Source organism: Entelurus aequoreus, linkage group LG23 (assembly GCF_033978785.1).
Source record: "Entelurus aequoreus isolate RoL-2023_Sb linkage group LG23, RoL_Eaeq_v1.1, whole genome shotgun sequence".
NCBI lineage: Eukaryota > Metazoa > Chordata > Actinopteri > Syngnathiformes > Syngnathidae > Entelurus > Entelurus aequoreus.
The window spans coordinates 31,633,253-31,648,252 of record NC_084753.1 but is presented as its reverse complement, the minus strand read 5'-3'; the positions used below and the strand labels follow the sequence as shown (position 1 = coordinate 31,648,252).

At 37.3% G+C, this 15,000-nt stretch overlaps 1 protein-coding gene across 1 annotated transcript in view; it reads left to right on the top strand.

Annotated features, from left to right (window-relative positions):
* The window catches only part of LOC133640669 (serine/threonine-protein kinase MRCK alpha-like), a 227,817-nt gene that overhangs the window by 199,055 nt on the left and 13,762 nt on the right, over nt 1-15,000 (top strand). Inside the window, 6 exon segments of the mRNA XM_062034224.1 lie at nt 1,524-1,743; nt 6,695-6,757; nt 6,823-7,076; nt 9,798-9,922; nt 12,376-12,590; nt 12,656-12,753. Coding sequence (XP_061890208.1) covers nt 1,524-1,743; nt 6,695-6,757; nt 6,823-7,076; nt 9,798-9,922; nt 12,376-12,590; nt 12,656-12,753 — 975 coding nt within the window.

The window sequence follows — 15,000 nt, the reverse complement described above, 5'->3', positions numbered from 1 at the left end:
GAAGACCAACAATACTATTAAACCATGTACATGTAACTACACGGTTAAAAATTCTCAGCCTGGTAAGGCTTAACTATGCTGTTGCTAAGGCTAAGTTAGCAACTTAGCAACCGGACCTCACAGAACTATGTACTCTCTCCTTTTTCTATTGTGGATCACGGATTTGTATTTTAAACCACCTCGGATACTATATCCTCTTGAAAATGAGAGTCGAGCATGCGAAATGGACATTTAAAGTGACTTATCTCCAAGACAATACATCGGTGACACACTTAGCTACTGAGCTAGCGCGATAGCATCGTTCTCAAATGAAGATAGAAACCCATCAACAGCCGTGCTCACCTGCATTCCAGCGATCAACGGCACGACGAAGGACTTCATCCGTGGGTTTGGCGGCAAGCATCGGCTAGGCGTAGTAAGTAGTCCTTGTTGTGTTGCTGTAAGTATTGTAATGCCCCGCAGTGGAGAAGGAGTCACACAGACGAGGACGCGCTGCTCAATCGCTTTATTAACAACTCACGCTCACACACACTCAAGTTCTCCGCCAACTCACTCGCGCATACGCGTTCCCCAAACCCTTAAAGACACAGTACACTAATGCAAATATCACAGATATTACAGTATTGTACTTAGCCGCTAAGACACCGATCGATCCCACCTACAACGTTCTTCTTTGCAGTCTCCATTGTTCATTAAACAAATTGCAAAAGATTCACCAACACAGATGTCCAGAATACTGTGGAATTTTGTCGAAGAAAACAAGAGGCTTTTCTATCGGGTCCGATGGGGTCCAACCACTTCCGTTGCTTTTGTGACGTCACGCGCATAAATCATATCCAAAGGAGTTTTTCAACCGGAAGTGTGGCGGGAATTTTAAAATTGCACTTTATAAGTTAACCCGGCCGTATTGGCATGTGTTGCAATGTTAAGATTTCATCATTGATATATAAACTATCAGACTGCGTGGTTGGTAGTAGTGGCTTTCAGTAGGCCTTTAACCATCATGTAGCACTGGTGCTAGGCGCTAAACCTTTCTTTGGCAAAATACAAACATAATATGTTTGCTGATGGGACGCTTGTATTTTTCAGCACAAGAGTTGTGCTCCAGGTTTAGCTGTTGAATTCAAGATGATTCAGTCGGCCCAGTTTTCTAGCTGGTAGCGTGTGGCATTTCTAAGCTTCAAACTTTTCCAAACTCGGCAACTTCAATATCTATCTAGGTTCTCGGTCGTAGCCTGAGGCTCTGTGCCACTGCGCCAGAAAAGTAGTTCTTCTGTGTTAGCACCCCCAAAAACATTTGGTTAACATGCAGGTCAGCGCATGTACATGGAGCGCTGTTGGATTTTTTAAATTTTATTAGTCGGCGAAACAGTAGAACCGCCATGACCTACCTTGTTATCCACCTCTTGCTAGCCGTTTTTTCCTCTTTAGAAGGCACAGACACAACAATGTGGTTCATGTGGAACGTTTCTAAAAGGCCTAGAATTGTGCAATAAAGAGTTCAATCTCCTTGGTCTCCACAGGTGACGGCGTCCCAGCTCTCCCCCACCAGCAGCCACAAGCCCTCCATCTTGATTCTGGCCGACAGCGACCAGGAGAGGAACAAGTGGGTGGGTCTCCTCAACGAGCTCCACCGCATCCTCAAGAAGAACAAGCTGAAGGAGCGCTTCGTCTACGTGCCCAAGGAGGCGTACGACAGCACGCTGCCGCTCATCAAGACCACGCAGTCTGCGGCCATCATAGGTGAGATACCACCTGCTGGGAGATGATAGGATGATGTCATCTTCATCATGGAGCAACAGTTAGAACGGGGGTGTCCAAACTTCTTCCACTGAGGGGCACACGCTAAACCAGGGGTCACCAACCTTTTTGAAACCAAGGGCTACTTCTTGGGTACTGATTACTGCGAAGGGCTACCAGTTAGATACACACTTAAATAAATTGCCAGAAGTAGCCAATTTGCTCAATTTACCTTTAACTCTGTTATTATTAATAATTAATGATATTTATCTTTGTGGAAACACTGATCATCTTAATGATTTCTCACAATAAATATATATAGAAACAGATAAATATCAATATGCAACACTTTATTTTTATATTTTCTCTAAGTGCACATTTTTCAAATTGAACATTTTCAAATGATCACTTCTAAGACAGTCTTGTGAAATCACAATATCCCATTTTAACTAGCTAGCCACTAACATTTAAAAAAAAAATCATGAATTACTTTGCACCATGTTTGTACAAATAATAACTCATGTAAAATACAAAAGTAAACTCTCAAATTTTTAAATCATGTCACACTTTGAACTGGACACCAAATCTGTTATCTGTTTCTTTGTCAGTTAGTGGGAAGCCTGGCATTGCATGCTGTTAACTAGTGTGTTGTACTCTGGTGTGTAACTTGACACTGCAACTCTTAGTGAGTCTTGCAGATGTGCATCAGTGAGGCGTGTTCTGTGTTTGTTCTTGATGAAGTTCATGTCAGAAAAGGCTGATTCACAAAGATAAGATTTTTCCTCATTGTTTGCGAAACCTTCTTAATCTTTTGGACATATTTTCACAGCAATCTGGCCTTAAGCTTAATTATGATAAATGTAAAATGTTAAGGATCGGAAATCTAAAGGGAACGTCCTTTCGAATGGAATGCAAAGAGCCTGTTTTGTGGACAGATGGACCAGTTAACACACTTGGTGGTGTTGTCCCAGAAAATCTGGAAGATCTAGGCTCAGTAAATTATGATAATCGACTAAGAAAGCTGGACAAAATTATGCAATTATGGAAAGGGAAATCCCTAACCTTGTATGGTAAAATGTCTATTGCCAACTCGTTAATTATTCCTCAATTTATTTATTTGTTTTTGTCATTACCAGCTCCATCACAAAACTTTTTTAAGATTTATGAGCGGAGGGTCTTCGATTTTGTCTGGAACGGCAAACCAGAAAAGATTAAAAGAAAGGTTTTGTACAAAGAGTATGAATATGGGGGCCTGAAACTTCTCAACCTTGAAGCTATGTGTCTGTCTTTAAAAGCATCAATTGTTCGAAAGATGTATTTAAACATTGAGTGGTACACAAATGTCCTGTTGGACAAAGAACATGTACTGTATCAAAAGAAATTGTATCCTTTTTTACAAGTGATCCCCTCCCAGAGAGTCTGCTGGGAAACATGGCGGGGTTCATAAAGGAAACAATCCACTCATAGTGGTGTTTTCAATTTTATGTGCCAGAAAAAAGAGACGATATTTTGCAGCAGTTAATATGGATGAACTCTAATATTGTAATAGATGGAAAGCCTTTCTTTTGGAAAAATATGTTTGAAAGAGGAATCATTTTTGTCAATGATATTATCAATGAGAATGGTAAAATTATGAAGTATGATGAATTTAGAGCTATGTATGGTGATGCTTGCTCAAGCTTTTCATTTTATCAACTAACTGGAGTAATTGGGAAAAGATGGAAACAAATAATTAATTATGGAACTACTAAATTATTAGTTTGTAAACCTCTAATAAGAAATTCTAGTTGGCAAAAAGGAACTAAAATAAATAGAAAAATATATAATTTTTATTTAATAAAGAAATCTTTGAAGGCTGCCTCATACAACACAAATGGAAAATGGGAGGACTTTTTTGACTGCCCGTTGCCATGGGATGCCATATTCAAACTAATCTATAAAACCACTATCGATGTGCAAAATCGTTATTTTCAAATTAAAATTATTTATAACTTCTTACCCACAGGGAAAATGTAAAATTATGGAATATGACAGAGTCAGATGATTGCCGATTTTGTTGTCAGGAGCCTGAATCCACCCTGCATTTGTTTTGGTATTGTCATATTGTGTCTTAGTTTTGGGTGGAAGTTAAAAAAATGTGTTTAATGATTGGTTTGTTTATGAAGCTTAATGTGGTTTCTGTTATTTTAGGAGAGTTCATTGACAATCATGATTTAGTCAATTTAATTATAGTACTCGGTAAAATGTTTATTTTTAAGGCCAAAAACAGATATTCACTTAGTATTACTTTCTTTAAAACATTTATTCAGTATTTTCTAACTTTAGAAAGTTACATGGTTGAAAACGATAATGATGCCAAAAAACATTAAAAAAAGATGAGAAGTCCTCAAAGGCTTATTTTGAAAGTATAATTATGTTTATAGATTATATGATATCTGTTGTTGTGTTCCCTAATTTGAGTGACCTGGACATAATCTGGACTGTACATAAATGCTTATTTTGAAAATGTAATTTTGTTTATAAATTGTATGCAATCTGTTGTGTTCCCTAATTTTTTTCTGTGTATATGAATGAAGGTGTGTGTTGCTGAGTCCGACTTGGACATTATCTGGACTGGGCCTGGTTTAAAAAACCCTTTAAACAAATCTAATTTCATTGACAACCTGGTCTGTTGAAGATAAGGCCCTTTTTTAAAAAATAAAATAAAATAAATAAATAAATAACTTTTTTTTTTATAAAAAAGAAAGTAAAACAATATAAAAATAATTACATAAAAAATAGTAATTAATGAAAATGTTAGTGGACCAGCAGCCAAACAATCATGTGTGCTTCAGGGACTGTGTCCCTTGCAGATGTGTTGTCTATGTTGTGGGAACCAGAATATTGGTAGCAGAAAGAAATAACCCCTTTTGTGTGAGTGGGTGTGGATGAGTGTGCATGGGGGAGGTTGTTTGGGTTGATGCACTGATTGAAAGTGTATATTGTGTTTTTTCTATGTAGATTTAATTATTTTTTTTTATTTTTTTATTTTTTTTTAAATGTTTTTTTTTAATTTTTTTTATTTTAGAACAGGCCCGCGGGCGACTCATCTGGTCCTTACGGGCGACCTGGTGCCCGCGGGCACCGCGTAGGTGACCCCTGCGCTAAACATTTGGGGGCCATTTTCATATTTTTCATTTTCAAGATCAATATGATATAAAATGTAGATTTTATTTTTTCATCCTTCAAGTTTGGTCCCGGAAGCAACTTTAGATCTATTTGTCGATTTAGGTTTTTTATTATCTTCATGTTTTTCTTGTGTTTGTTTAATGCCCTTTTTTGTCAAAGATCACTTTGTTTTTTTATGGCAAACACACAAAATATGCAATATTTTACCAAAAGAATAATCCAAAGTGTAATATTTGATGTGAAGTAATTGGAGCCTTAAATATGTCAATTCATAACATTGATTTTTTTTTTTATCATTAATTTTGAGCAATGACAGTTTTAGATTTAAAAAAAAAAAACTTAATAAAATTCTTGGGGATCCAAAAGGGTCCCACTCGTAAAAAAATGTTTTTAGCTTTCAATGCATAAATCTCAAGATCAACTTTATGTCAATTATATGTTTTTATAACTTTTGTGTTTGATTTAAGCCCTTTTTGTCAAAGAAAACTTTTTTTTTTTAATGACAAACACACAAAATATGCAACATTTTCCCTTTAAAAAATGACAAAGTGTAATATTTGATGTGAAGTTTTTACAGCCAACAATTCATAACATTGATTTTGATTCATTATTATTTTTTGAACAATGTTTAGAAAGAAATCACTAAAAGTCTTGGGGATCTAAAATGGTCCCACTCATCAAAGTGTTAAAATTCGTAACATGTGTTTGTACTTTCAAAACTCAAAAATCTCTAGATCAAATTCAGATCTGTCCTTTGATTTATAATTTTTTATAATTTTCATATAGTTTTGTTGTTGGTTTTAATGACAAACACACCAAATATGCAACATTTCACCAAAATAATATTTCAAAGTGAAATATTTGATGTAACATAATTGGAGCCCTAAATAAGTCAATAATTCATAACAACATTGATTTTAATTCATCATTATTTTTGAGCAATGACAGTTTTAAATAAAATAAAAAAATCTCACTAAAATTCTTGGGTCCCAAAAAAGGGCCCCACTCATAAAAGTGTTAAAAATATATATTTTTAGGTTTCAATCCGTAAATCTCTTGATCAACTTCAGATTTATCAGTCAATTATACGTTTTTTATCATTTTTGTTTGATTTAAGCCCTTTTTTTTAAAGAAAACTTTGTTTTTTTTATTACAAACATACAAAATATGGAATATTTTCCATCTAAAAAAAATTTCAAAGTGGAGTATTTGATTTGAAGTAGTTAGAGCCGTAAAGATGTCAATAATTCATAACAACATTGATTTTAATGAATTATTATTTTTTGAGCAAGGACAGTTTTAAAGAAAAAAAATCCCACTAAAATTCTTGGGGACCCAAAAGGATCCCACTCATAAAAGTGTTACAAAAAATTTCAATTTTACTTTCAAGGCATACATCTCTAGATCAACTTTAGATATATTCGTCAATTATACGTTTGTGTTATTTTTGTGTTTGATTTTAAGCCCTTTTTGTCAAACAAACTTTTTTTTTTTGGCAAACACACAAAATATGTAAAAGTTTCCCTTTAAAAAAGTGTCAAAGTGGAATATTTAATGTGAAGTAACTAGAGACTTAAAGATGTCAATAATTCTTAACAACATTGATTTTATTCATTATTATTTTTTGAGCAATGACAGAATGAAAGAAAAAATAATTGTGTTATTAATCAACATTTCACCTTTTTGATCTTTTATTGTACATTTTTATGTTTTTTAAAATCAAAATATTATTGCGGGCTGGACTTTGTACTCAAAACTGACCTTCATGTCGTCTTTCTGCCCTCAGATCATGAGCGTGTGGCCCTGGGCAACGAGGAGGGTCTTTATGTGGTCCATGTCACCAAAGACGGTAAGACCCAGGTCCAGGATCAGGCATGACCTACATGTATAATCCACAATCCATGCTGATTGCAGAAATCATCCGTGTGGGCGACAACAAGAAGGTGCACCACATCGACCTGATCCCTCACGAGCAGCTGCTGGCCGTCATCTCGGGCAGGAACCGCCATGTGCGCCTCTTCCCCTCGCAGGCCTTGGACGGCCGCGAGATCGAGTCCTACAAGCTGACCGAGACCAAGGGCTGCCAGACCGTGGTCTCTGGGCCCGTGCGAAACGGCTCGCTCACGTGTTTGTGTGTGGCCATGAAGAGGCAGATCATATGTTACGAGGTACTAAGATCCTGTCAGTCTTTAAGTACGAGGTTAGTCTTGCACTCGTACTAAGATTGTGTCAGTCTTTAAGTAAGAGGTTAGTCTTACACTCGTACTAAGATTGTGTCAGTCTTTAAGTACGAGGTTAGTCTTGCACTCGTACTAAGATTGTGTCAGTCTTTAAGTACGAGGTTAGTCTTGCACTCGTACTAAGATTGTGTCAGTCTTTAAGTACGAGGTTAGTCTTGCACTCGTACTAAGATTGTGTCAGTCTTTAAGTACGAGGTTAGTCTTGCACTCGTACTAAGATCCTGTCAGTCTTTAAGTACGAGGTTAGTCTTGCACTCGTACTAAGATTGTGTCAGTCTTTAAGTACGAGGTTAGTCTTGCACTCGTACTAAGATTGTGTCAGTCTTTAAGTACGAGGTTAGTCTTGCACTCGTACTAAGATTGTGTCAGTCTTTAAGTTAGATGTTAGTCTTGCACTCGTACTAAGATTGTGTCAGTCTTTAAGTACGAGGTTAGTCTTGCACTCGTACTAAGATTGTGTCAGTCTTTAAGTACGAGGTTAGTCTTGCACTCGTACTAAGATTGTGTCAGTCTTTAAGTACGAGGTTAGTCTTGCACTCGTACTAAGATTGTGTCAGTCTTTAAGTACGAGGTTAGTCTTGCACTCGTACTAAGATCCTGTCAGTCTTTAAGTACGAGGTTAGTCTTGCACTCGTACTAAGATTGTGTCAGTCTTTAAGTTAGATGTTAGTCTTGCACTCGTACTAAGATTGTGTCAGTCTTTAAGTACGAGGTTAGTCTTGCACTCGTGCTAAGATTGTGTCAGTCTTTAAGTACGGGGTTAGTCTTGCACTCGTACTAAGATTGTGTCAGTCTTTAAGTACGAGGTTAGTCTTGCACTCGTACTAAGACTGTGTCAGTCTTTAAGTACGAGGTTAGTCTTCCACTCATACTAAGATTGTGTCAGTCTTTAAGTATGAGGTTAGTCTTGCACTCGTACTAAGATTGTGTCAGTCTTTAAGTAAGAGGTTAGTCTTGCACTCGTATAAGATTGTGTCAGTCTTTAAGTAAGAGGTTAGTCTTGCACTTGTGCTAAGATTGTGTCAGTCTTTAAGTAAGAGGTTAGTCTTGCACTCGTACTAAGATTGTGTCGGTCTTTAAGTACGAGGTTAATCTCGCACTCGTACTAAGATTATGTCAGTCTTTAGGTACGAGGTTAGTCTTGCACTTGTACTAAGATTATGTCAGTCTTTAAGTACGAGGTTAGTCTTGCACTCGTACTAAGATCGCGTCTGTCTTTAAGTACGACGATAATGTTGCACTGGTACTAAGATTGTCAGTCTTTAAGTACAAGGTTAGTTTTACACTCTTACTAAAATCGTGTTGGTCTTTAAGTACAACGTTAATTTTGCACTCGTACTAACATTGTCAGTCTTTAAGTACGAGGTTAGTCTTGCACTCGTACTAAGATTGTGTCAGTCTTTAAGTACGAGGTTAGCCTTGCACTCGTACTAAGATCGCGTCAGTCTTTAAGTACGTAAGAGGTTAGTCCTGCACTCGTACTAATATTGTGTCAGTCTTTAAGTACGAGGTTAGTCTTGCACTCGTACTAAGATTGTGTCAGTCTTTAAGTACGAGGTTAGCCTTGCACTCGTACTAAGATCGCGTCAGTCTTTAAGTACGTAAGAGGTTAGTCTTGCACTCGTACTAAGATTGTGTCAGTCTTTAAGTACTAGGTTAGTCTTGCACTCGTACTAAGATTGTGTCAGTCTTTAAGTACGAGGTTAGTCTTGCACTCGTACTAAGACCGTGTCGGTCTTTTTGTACGAGGTTAGTCTTGCACTCGTACTAAGATTGTGTCAGTCTTTAAGTACGAGGTTAATATTGCACTCGTACTAAGATTGTTAGTCTTTAAGTACGAGGTTAGTCTTGCACTCGTACTAAGATTGTGTCAGTCTTTAAGTACGAGGTTAATGTTGCACTGGTACTAAGATTGTCAGTCTTTAAGTACAAGGTTAGTTTTACACTCTTACTAAAATCGTGTTGGTCTTTAAGTACAACGTTAATTTTGCACTCATACTAACATTGTCAGTCTTTAAGTACGAGGTTAGCCTTGCACTCGTACTAAGATCGCGTCAGTCTTTAAGTACGTAAGAGGTTAGTCTTGCACTCGTACTAACATTGTGTCAGTCTTTAAGTACTAGGTTAGTCTTGCACTCGTACTAAGATTGTGTCAGTCTTTAAGTACGAGGTTAGTCTTGCACTCGTACTAAGATCGTGTCGGTCTTTTTGTACGAGGTTAGTCTTGCACTCGTACTAAGATTGTGTCGGTCTTTAAGTACGAGGTTAATATTGCACTCGTACTAAGATTATGTTAGTCTTTAAGTACGAGGTTAGTCTTGCACTCGTACTAAGATTGTGTCAGTCTTTAAGTACGAGGTTAATATTGCACTTATACTAAGATTGTCAGTCTTTAAGTACGAGGTTAGTCTTGCACTCGTACTAAGATCGTGGCTGTCGTTAAGTACCAGGTTAGTCTTGTACTCGTACTAAGATCGTGTCAGTCGTTAATTACCAGGTTAGTCTTGTACTCGTACTAAGATGGTGTCAGTCGTTAATTACCAGGTTAGTCTTGTACTCGTACTAAGATCGTGTCAGTCGTTAATTACCAGGTTAGTCTTGCACTCGTACTAAGATCATGCAAGTCCAACATGTCTTCCTCTGCTGCAGGTCAACAAGAGCAAGGCTCGTCACCGTCGTCTGCGGGAGCTTCAGGCTCCTGGGATTGTCCAGTGGATGGGTCTGCTTAACGAGCGCCTCTATGTGGGCTATCAGTCCGGCTTCGCTCGCTACAGGTACAGAAGAACCCAACAGTAGATTTGACAGAAAAAAATTGTCAACTCAGTCGCTAAAATGTTAGTGTTTTTAACAACATATTACTATACCACTGCAGTCCAGACTTTTACAGTAACATTTTTAGCGCTTTTTACAGCATATTACTGTAAATTGGAAAAAAAAAATGCATTACTGTTTTTTTTTCCGATTGAGCTGCAAGTTTATTTACATGGAAACATGTGGCACCGTTTTTTCCATCTACAGTAATACACTGTAAAAACAACAATTGTAGATTTTATGGTACAAAAACTGGCAGCTCAGTCGACAGTTTAAAAACAGTGGTAGAGGTTTTTTTTCAATCTTGAGTTTCTTTAGTTTTAACCGGCAGATTAAAAACAGCATCAAGAATGGTAGGCAGGGTTGGTACGGGTGCTTAAAAACCTTGAAAATGCTTGGATTTTAATGTTGTTTTCAAGGTTTGAAAAATGCTTGAATTTTGGGTGAAATGCTTGGAAATGTTCATCATATTTCTCAGCAGTCTGACTCAATAGGCTAATTATAAAATGGCAAAAAATAAAATAAGTTTCCTTAAAAATTAAAGCTACACGCTTTAACTGTTGGCTCTGCACGAGCCCTTACATTAGGTTGTTGTCATGCCAGAACTCCGTGTCGCCCCCATGAGGACAGGGGTGCATCGGTCCATCATGCCGGGAGGTTTACGTTTTATTGAACATTGGATGGAAAATGACAAGTACCAACTTTGGATAAAACGTGGCCCAAATCCATGTGTAGCCTGCTGCAAAGTATGCCAAAAGGAAATTAATTTGCACTTTTTGGACTTGTTAGCACTGTGAAGGTCATAGGTCATTTGTAACCTTTTGAACAACACAGCTGAGTTAATGTCAATGATTTAGAGTTTTTATACAACATGGTTCGATGTAGTTTTTGCTCCATTATTTTGGTTGTCTACTTAACTTGTCTGACTACCTCAGTTAAAGCAAACAAGTTACATTTTGTCTTTTTAGTTAATTGCATTCAAATGGTTACATTATTGAACTTGTTTGTACTGTGAAGGTCATGTAATGTATAATTTGTAACCTTTTTCACAACTTAGAGCTGAGTTAATATGAATGATTTTGTAGTTTTTACACTGCAAAAAGTGTTCAAAAACAACAAAAAACAAAACAAAAATGAGGGGTATTTTATTTGAACTGAGCAAAATTGTCTGCCAATAGAACAAGAAAATTTGGCTTGTCAAGACTTTACAAAACAAGTAAAATTAGCTAACCTCAATGAACCCAAAAATACCTTAAAATAAGTATGTTCTCACTAATAACAAGTGCACTTTTCTTGGTAGAAAAAAAAGAGACCTTTTTGCTCAATATGTTGAAAAATATTCTTAAATTAAGTAAATGCTAGTGCCATTATCTTGACATAATGATATGCGCTCGGCATCATGATTTTTTTTTCATGCTTGAAGTAAGAAATTATTACTTTAAAAAAGTAGTTTTATACTTGTGAGTGTTGATGACACAGCTTTGCAACAGTTGATATTCTAGTTTCAAGCACGTTTTACTCAATATATATCATCAAATCTCAGCAACAAACTGTAATATCTTACTGAGATCATTTAGGACCAAAACCCTTAAAACAAGTAAAACACTAACATAAAATCTACTTAGTGAGAAGAATTATCTTATCAGACAGAAAATAAGCAAATATCACCCTTATTTGAGATATTTAATCTTACTTAGATTTCAGTTTTTGCAGTGTGCACAACATGGTTGTATGCATTTCTTGCTCTATTTTCGTTGTCTACTTAACTTGTCTGGCTAACCTTTTTGTTCATTTGTTATCACGGCCACAGTTATAAGGCTAGATATGCTTAATGAAAAGTGACTGAGGTTTTGTGAAACAAACAAATTATTTTCCTTTAATTTATTATCCTTATATTAATGTGGAACAGTTTTGTTAATAACTGAGGGAAATTGACATTTCGCGGGTGTGTGTATTTATATCACATTATGCAGTTTACAAGCACAAATACGGTGTGAATCAATCTGTGCGATGTCATTGAGTGCTGTAAGTAAGAAAAAGAACAAGAAATTTGATAAACACAAATGGAGACACGTTTGCAAACACCAATGACATTGAATAGTCTACAGAAATACTGCTTCATTTTCTATGCAGTTAATGATAACTGCTGGTTCAATGTTAGGCTTAGGTTTTAGCAGATTTTCCGTATTTTTCCTACAGACAGCACTTGGTGACCTCAAACAACAAGGCCATGGATTGATTCACACTGGTTTTTGCCTTTTGAAGGGTACTGGAAAAACTGGAAAATTGATCTAGAAATTCCTTAAAAAGTGCTTGAATTTGGCCATGGAAAAGGTGTACAAACCCTGGGTAGGGCCCCAAGTGTAACTCTTAATTTGTGTTGGGGACTCAAACCCTGGTCCGCTGGTGTCCACAGTGTCCACGGGGACGTCTCTCCAGTCGTCCTGCTGCACCCCGAGGATCACACCCTGGCCTTCATCCCCCAGCAGAACCTGGACGCCCTGTGTGCCGTGGAGATCTCCGGCAAGGAGTTGCTGCTGTGCTTCAGTGCAATCGGAGTCTACGTGGACTCACAGGGTCGCAGGTCTCGTCAGCAGGAGCTCATGTGGCCCGCAGTCCCCAATGCCGCCTGTAAGTGTCGCCCAAGTCTGACCCTTGACCATGACAAAGGACGGTCATGTTGATTTTCACTTCAGGCTACAACGCTCCCTACCTGTCGGTGTACAGCGAGAACGCCGTGGACGTGTTTGACGTCAACACCATGGACTGGATTCAGACCATTCCCCTCAAGAAGGTGCGTAGCTCCGCCTTTCGAAAGGAAGCAACTGGGCTCCTACGGCTCCCTCTTGTGGGGGACACTGGAGTCGCATTAGAATACAGTCAACTCTCAGGACTGTCAATTTATGGATGTCAGGGCTGCTGTCATGTGCGCATGGTGCCGTCCGCCTAAAATAACAAAGAAGAAGAAGCAGGGTGGGGAGTAAAAATGGCGGACAGAAGAGTGGGGAAACGTTGCATGATTTACAACGAGGGGTCAATAAAATACATGTTCACTTACAGATTGAGCTTTATTCCCCTTTCCTGTCCGACATTTTTATCCCCACCCTGCTTTTTTTTCTTTATTTTTGGCGGACAGCACCATACGCAAAATAGAGTAACTCTGTCTGCCTTTAATTGACTCAGCAGCACCCCCTGTCGGTGTAGAGTGTGAATTACGGGTGCTCTTGAGTGCACGTGTGTGAATCCCGCAGGGTGGAATATCACTGCCAAAAGTTTTAAACTTGAGAATCTTTTGTTTTTTTGTTTGAAGAAAATTGTTGAGATAGTTCGAAATAAATTTTTTTTTCTATTGATACTTGCAAACGTTTTTATTTTAATTGCAAATAGTTATTACGCTTTCAAATATTTTTTCTCTTTGAAGGAAATTGTTTTTATACTTGAGAATAATTTTTTTTATTTCAAGAAATGTGTCTTTAAAGTTGCGAATCATTTTTTTAATTGAAGACAATTGTTTTTATAGTTGCAAATCGTTTATTTCAGGAAAATAGTTCTTATTCTTGCAACATTTTTTTTTTTTTGAAGGAAATTGTTTTCATAGCTGCGAATATTTTTTTATCTGAAGAAAATTGTTTTTATATTTGGGATTTTTCTGTAATTGCAGAGAATTGTGTTTATATTTTCAAAGAGTTTTTTGTTTGAAGAAAATAGTTTTTCGACTTGCAAATAGGTTTTTTTTTTATTCAAGAAAATACTTTTTAAACTTGCAAATCATTTTTGTATTTGTCGAAAATAGTTTTTATACTTGTGAATTGTTGGGCATGAGTAAAAACATTTTTGTGCTTTTGTGGAATTTTAGTAGTTATTTCACTCCGTAGGAGTGACACGCTAACAGCCAATCAGGTAACAGTATCAACTATCTAGTTTGGTTGATTCTCTGCATGGAGTGAGAAGAGAGAGTCAAAATGAAGAAATTGTGGATAAAAGAGGAAAAGTCAGATTTTGGATCTTTCAAAGGGACCGTAGTCAGACCAATGTGGTCTGTAAATGATGCAATATAATAATAGCACACCACCTTAGCCGCGCTCACCCTTTAGAACGCAGCTGTAACTTCCGGCCACTAAACCTGCAGAAAATAGTTTTCAGGTTTCTCTATGTTTACATTTTCACACTTTGCACTATTTTCTTAGACTTTATGAAGCATTTCTTACATATTCCTTCATTTTAAGAGTTTATTGTTTAAGTGTTCAATGTGATTTTATTATTTTGTTTACATTGTTTGAGGGTTTTCCATACTTGTGTTGACGTTTCTTTTCTGCCTCTATAGCTAAGGGATTATAATCAGAGGAAGTTACAATTTAAATAAAATATATTTTTATCCTCATCCTTATTCTCCATAGGTCATAAAAAATGTATAATTATTAGAGATGTCCGATATTATCGGCCGATAAATGCTTTATAAATAAATAATAATGATAAATGGGTTATACTTGTATAGCGCTTTTCTACCTTCAAGGTACTCAAAGCGCTTTGACAGTATTTCCACATTCACCCATTCACACACACATTCACACACTGATGGCGGGAGCTATCGGAAATTATCGGTATCGGTTTCAAAATTATCGGTATCGGTTTCAAAAAGTAAAATTTATGACTTTTTAAAACGCTGCTGTGTACAGAGCACCAATAAACCTTAAAGGCACTGCCTTTGCGTGCCGGCTCAGTCACATAATATCTACGGCTTTTCACACACACAAGTGAATGCAAGGCATACTTGGTCAACAGCCATACAGGTCACACTGAGGGTATCCGTATAAACAACTTTAATACTGTTACAAATATGCGCCACACTGTGAACCCACACCAAACAAGAATGACAAACGCATTTCGGGAGAACATCCGCACCGTAACACAACATAAACACAACAGAACAAATACCCAGAACCCCTTGCAGCACTAACTCTTCCGGGACGCTACAATATACACCCCCCCCCCCCCCCCCTCAAAAACACCCTAACCCCCGCAACCCCCTAACCCCGCCCAT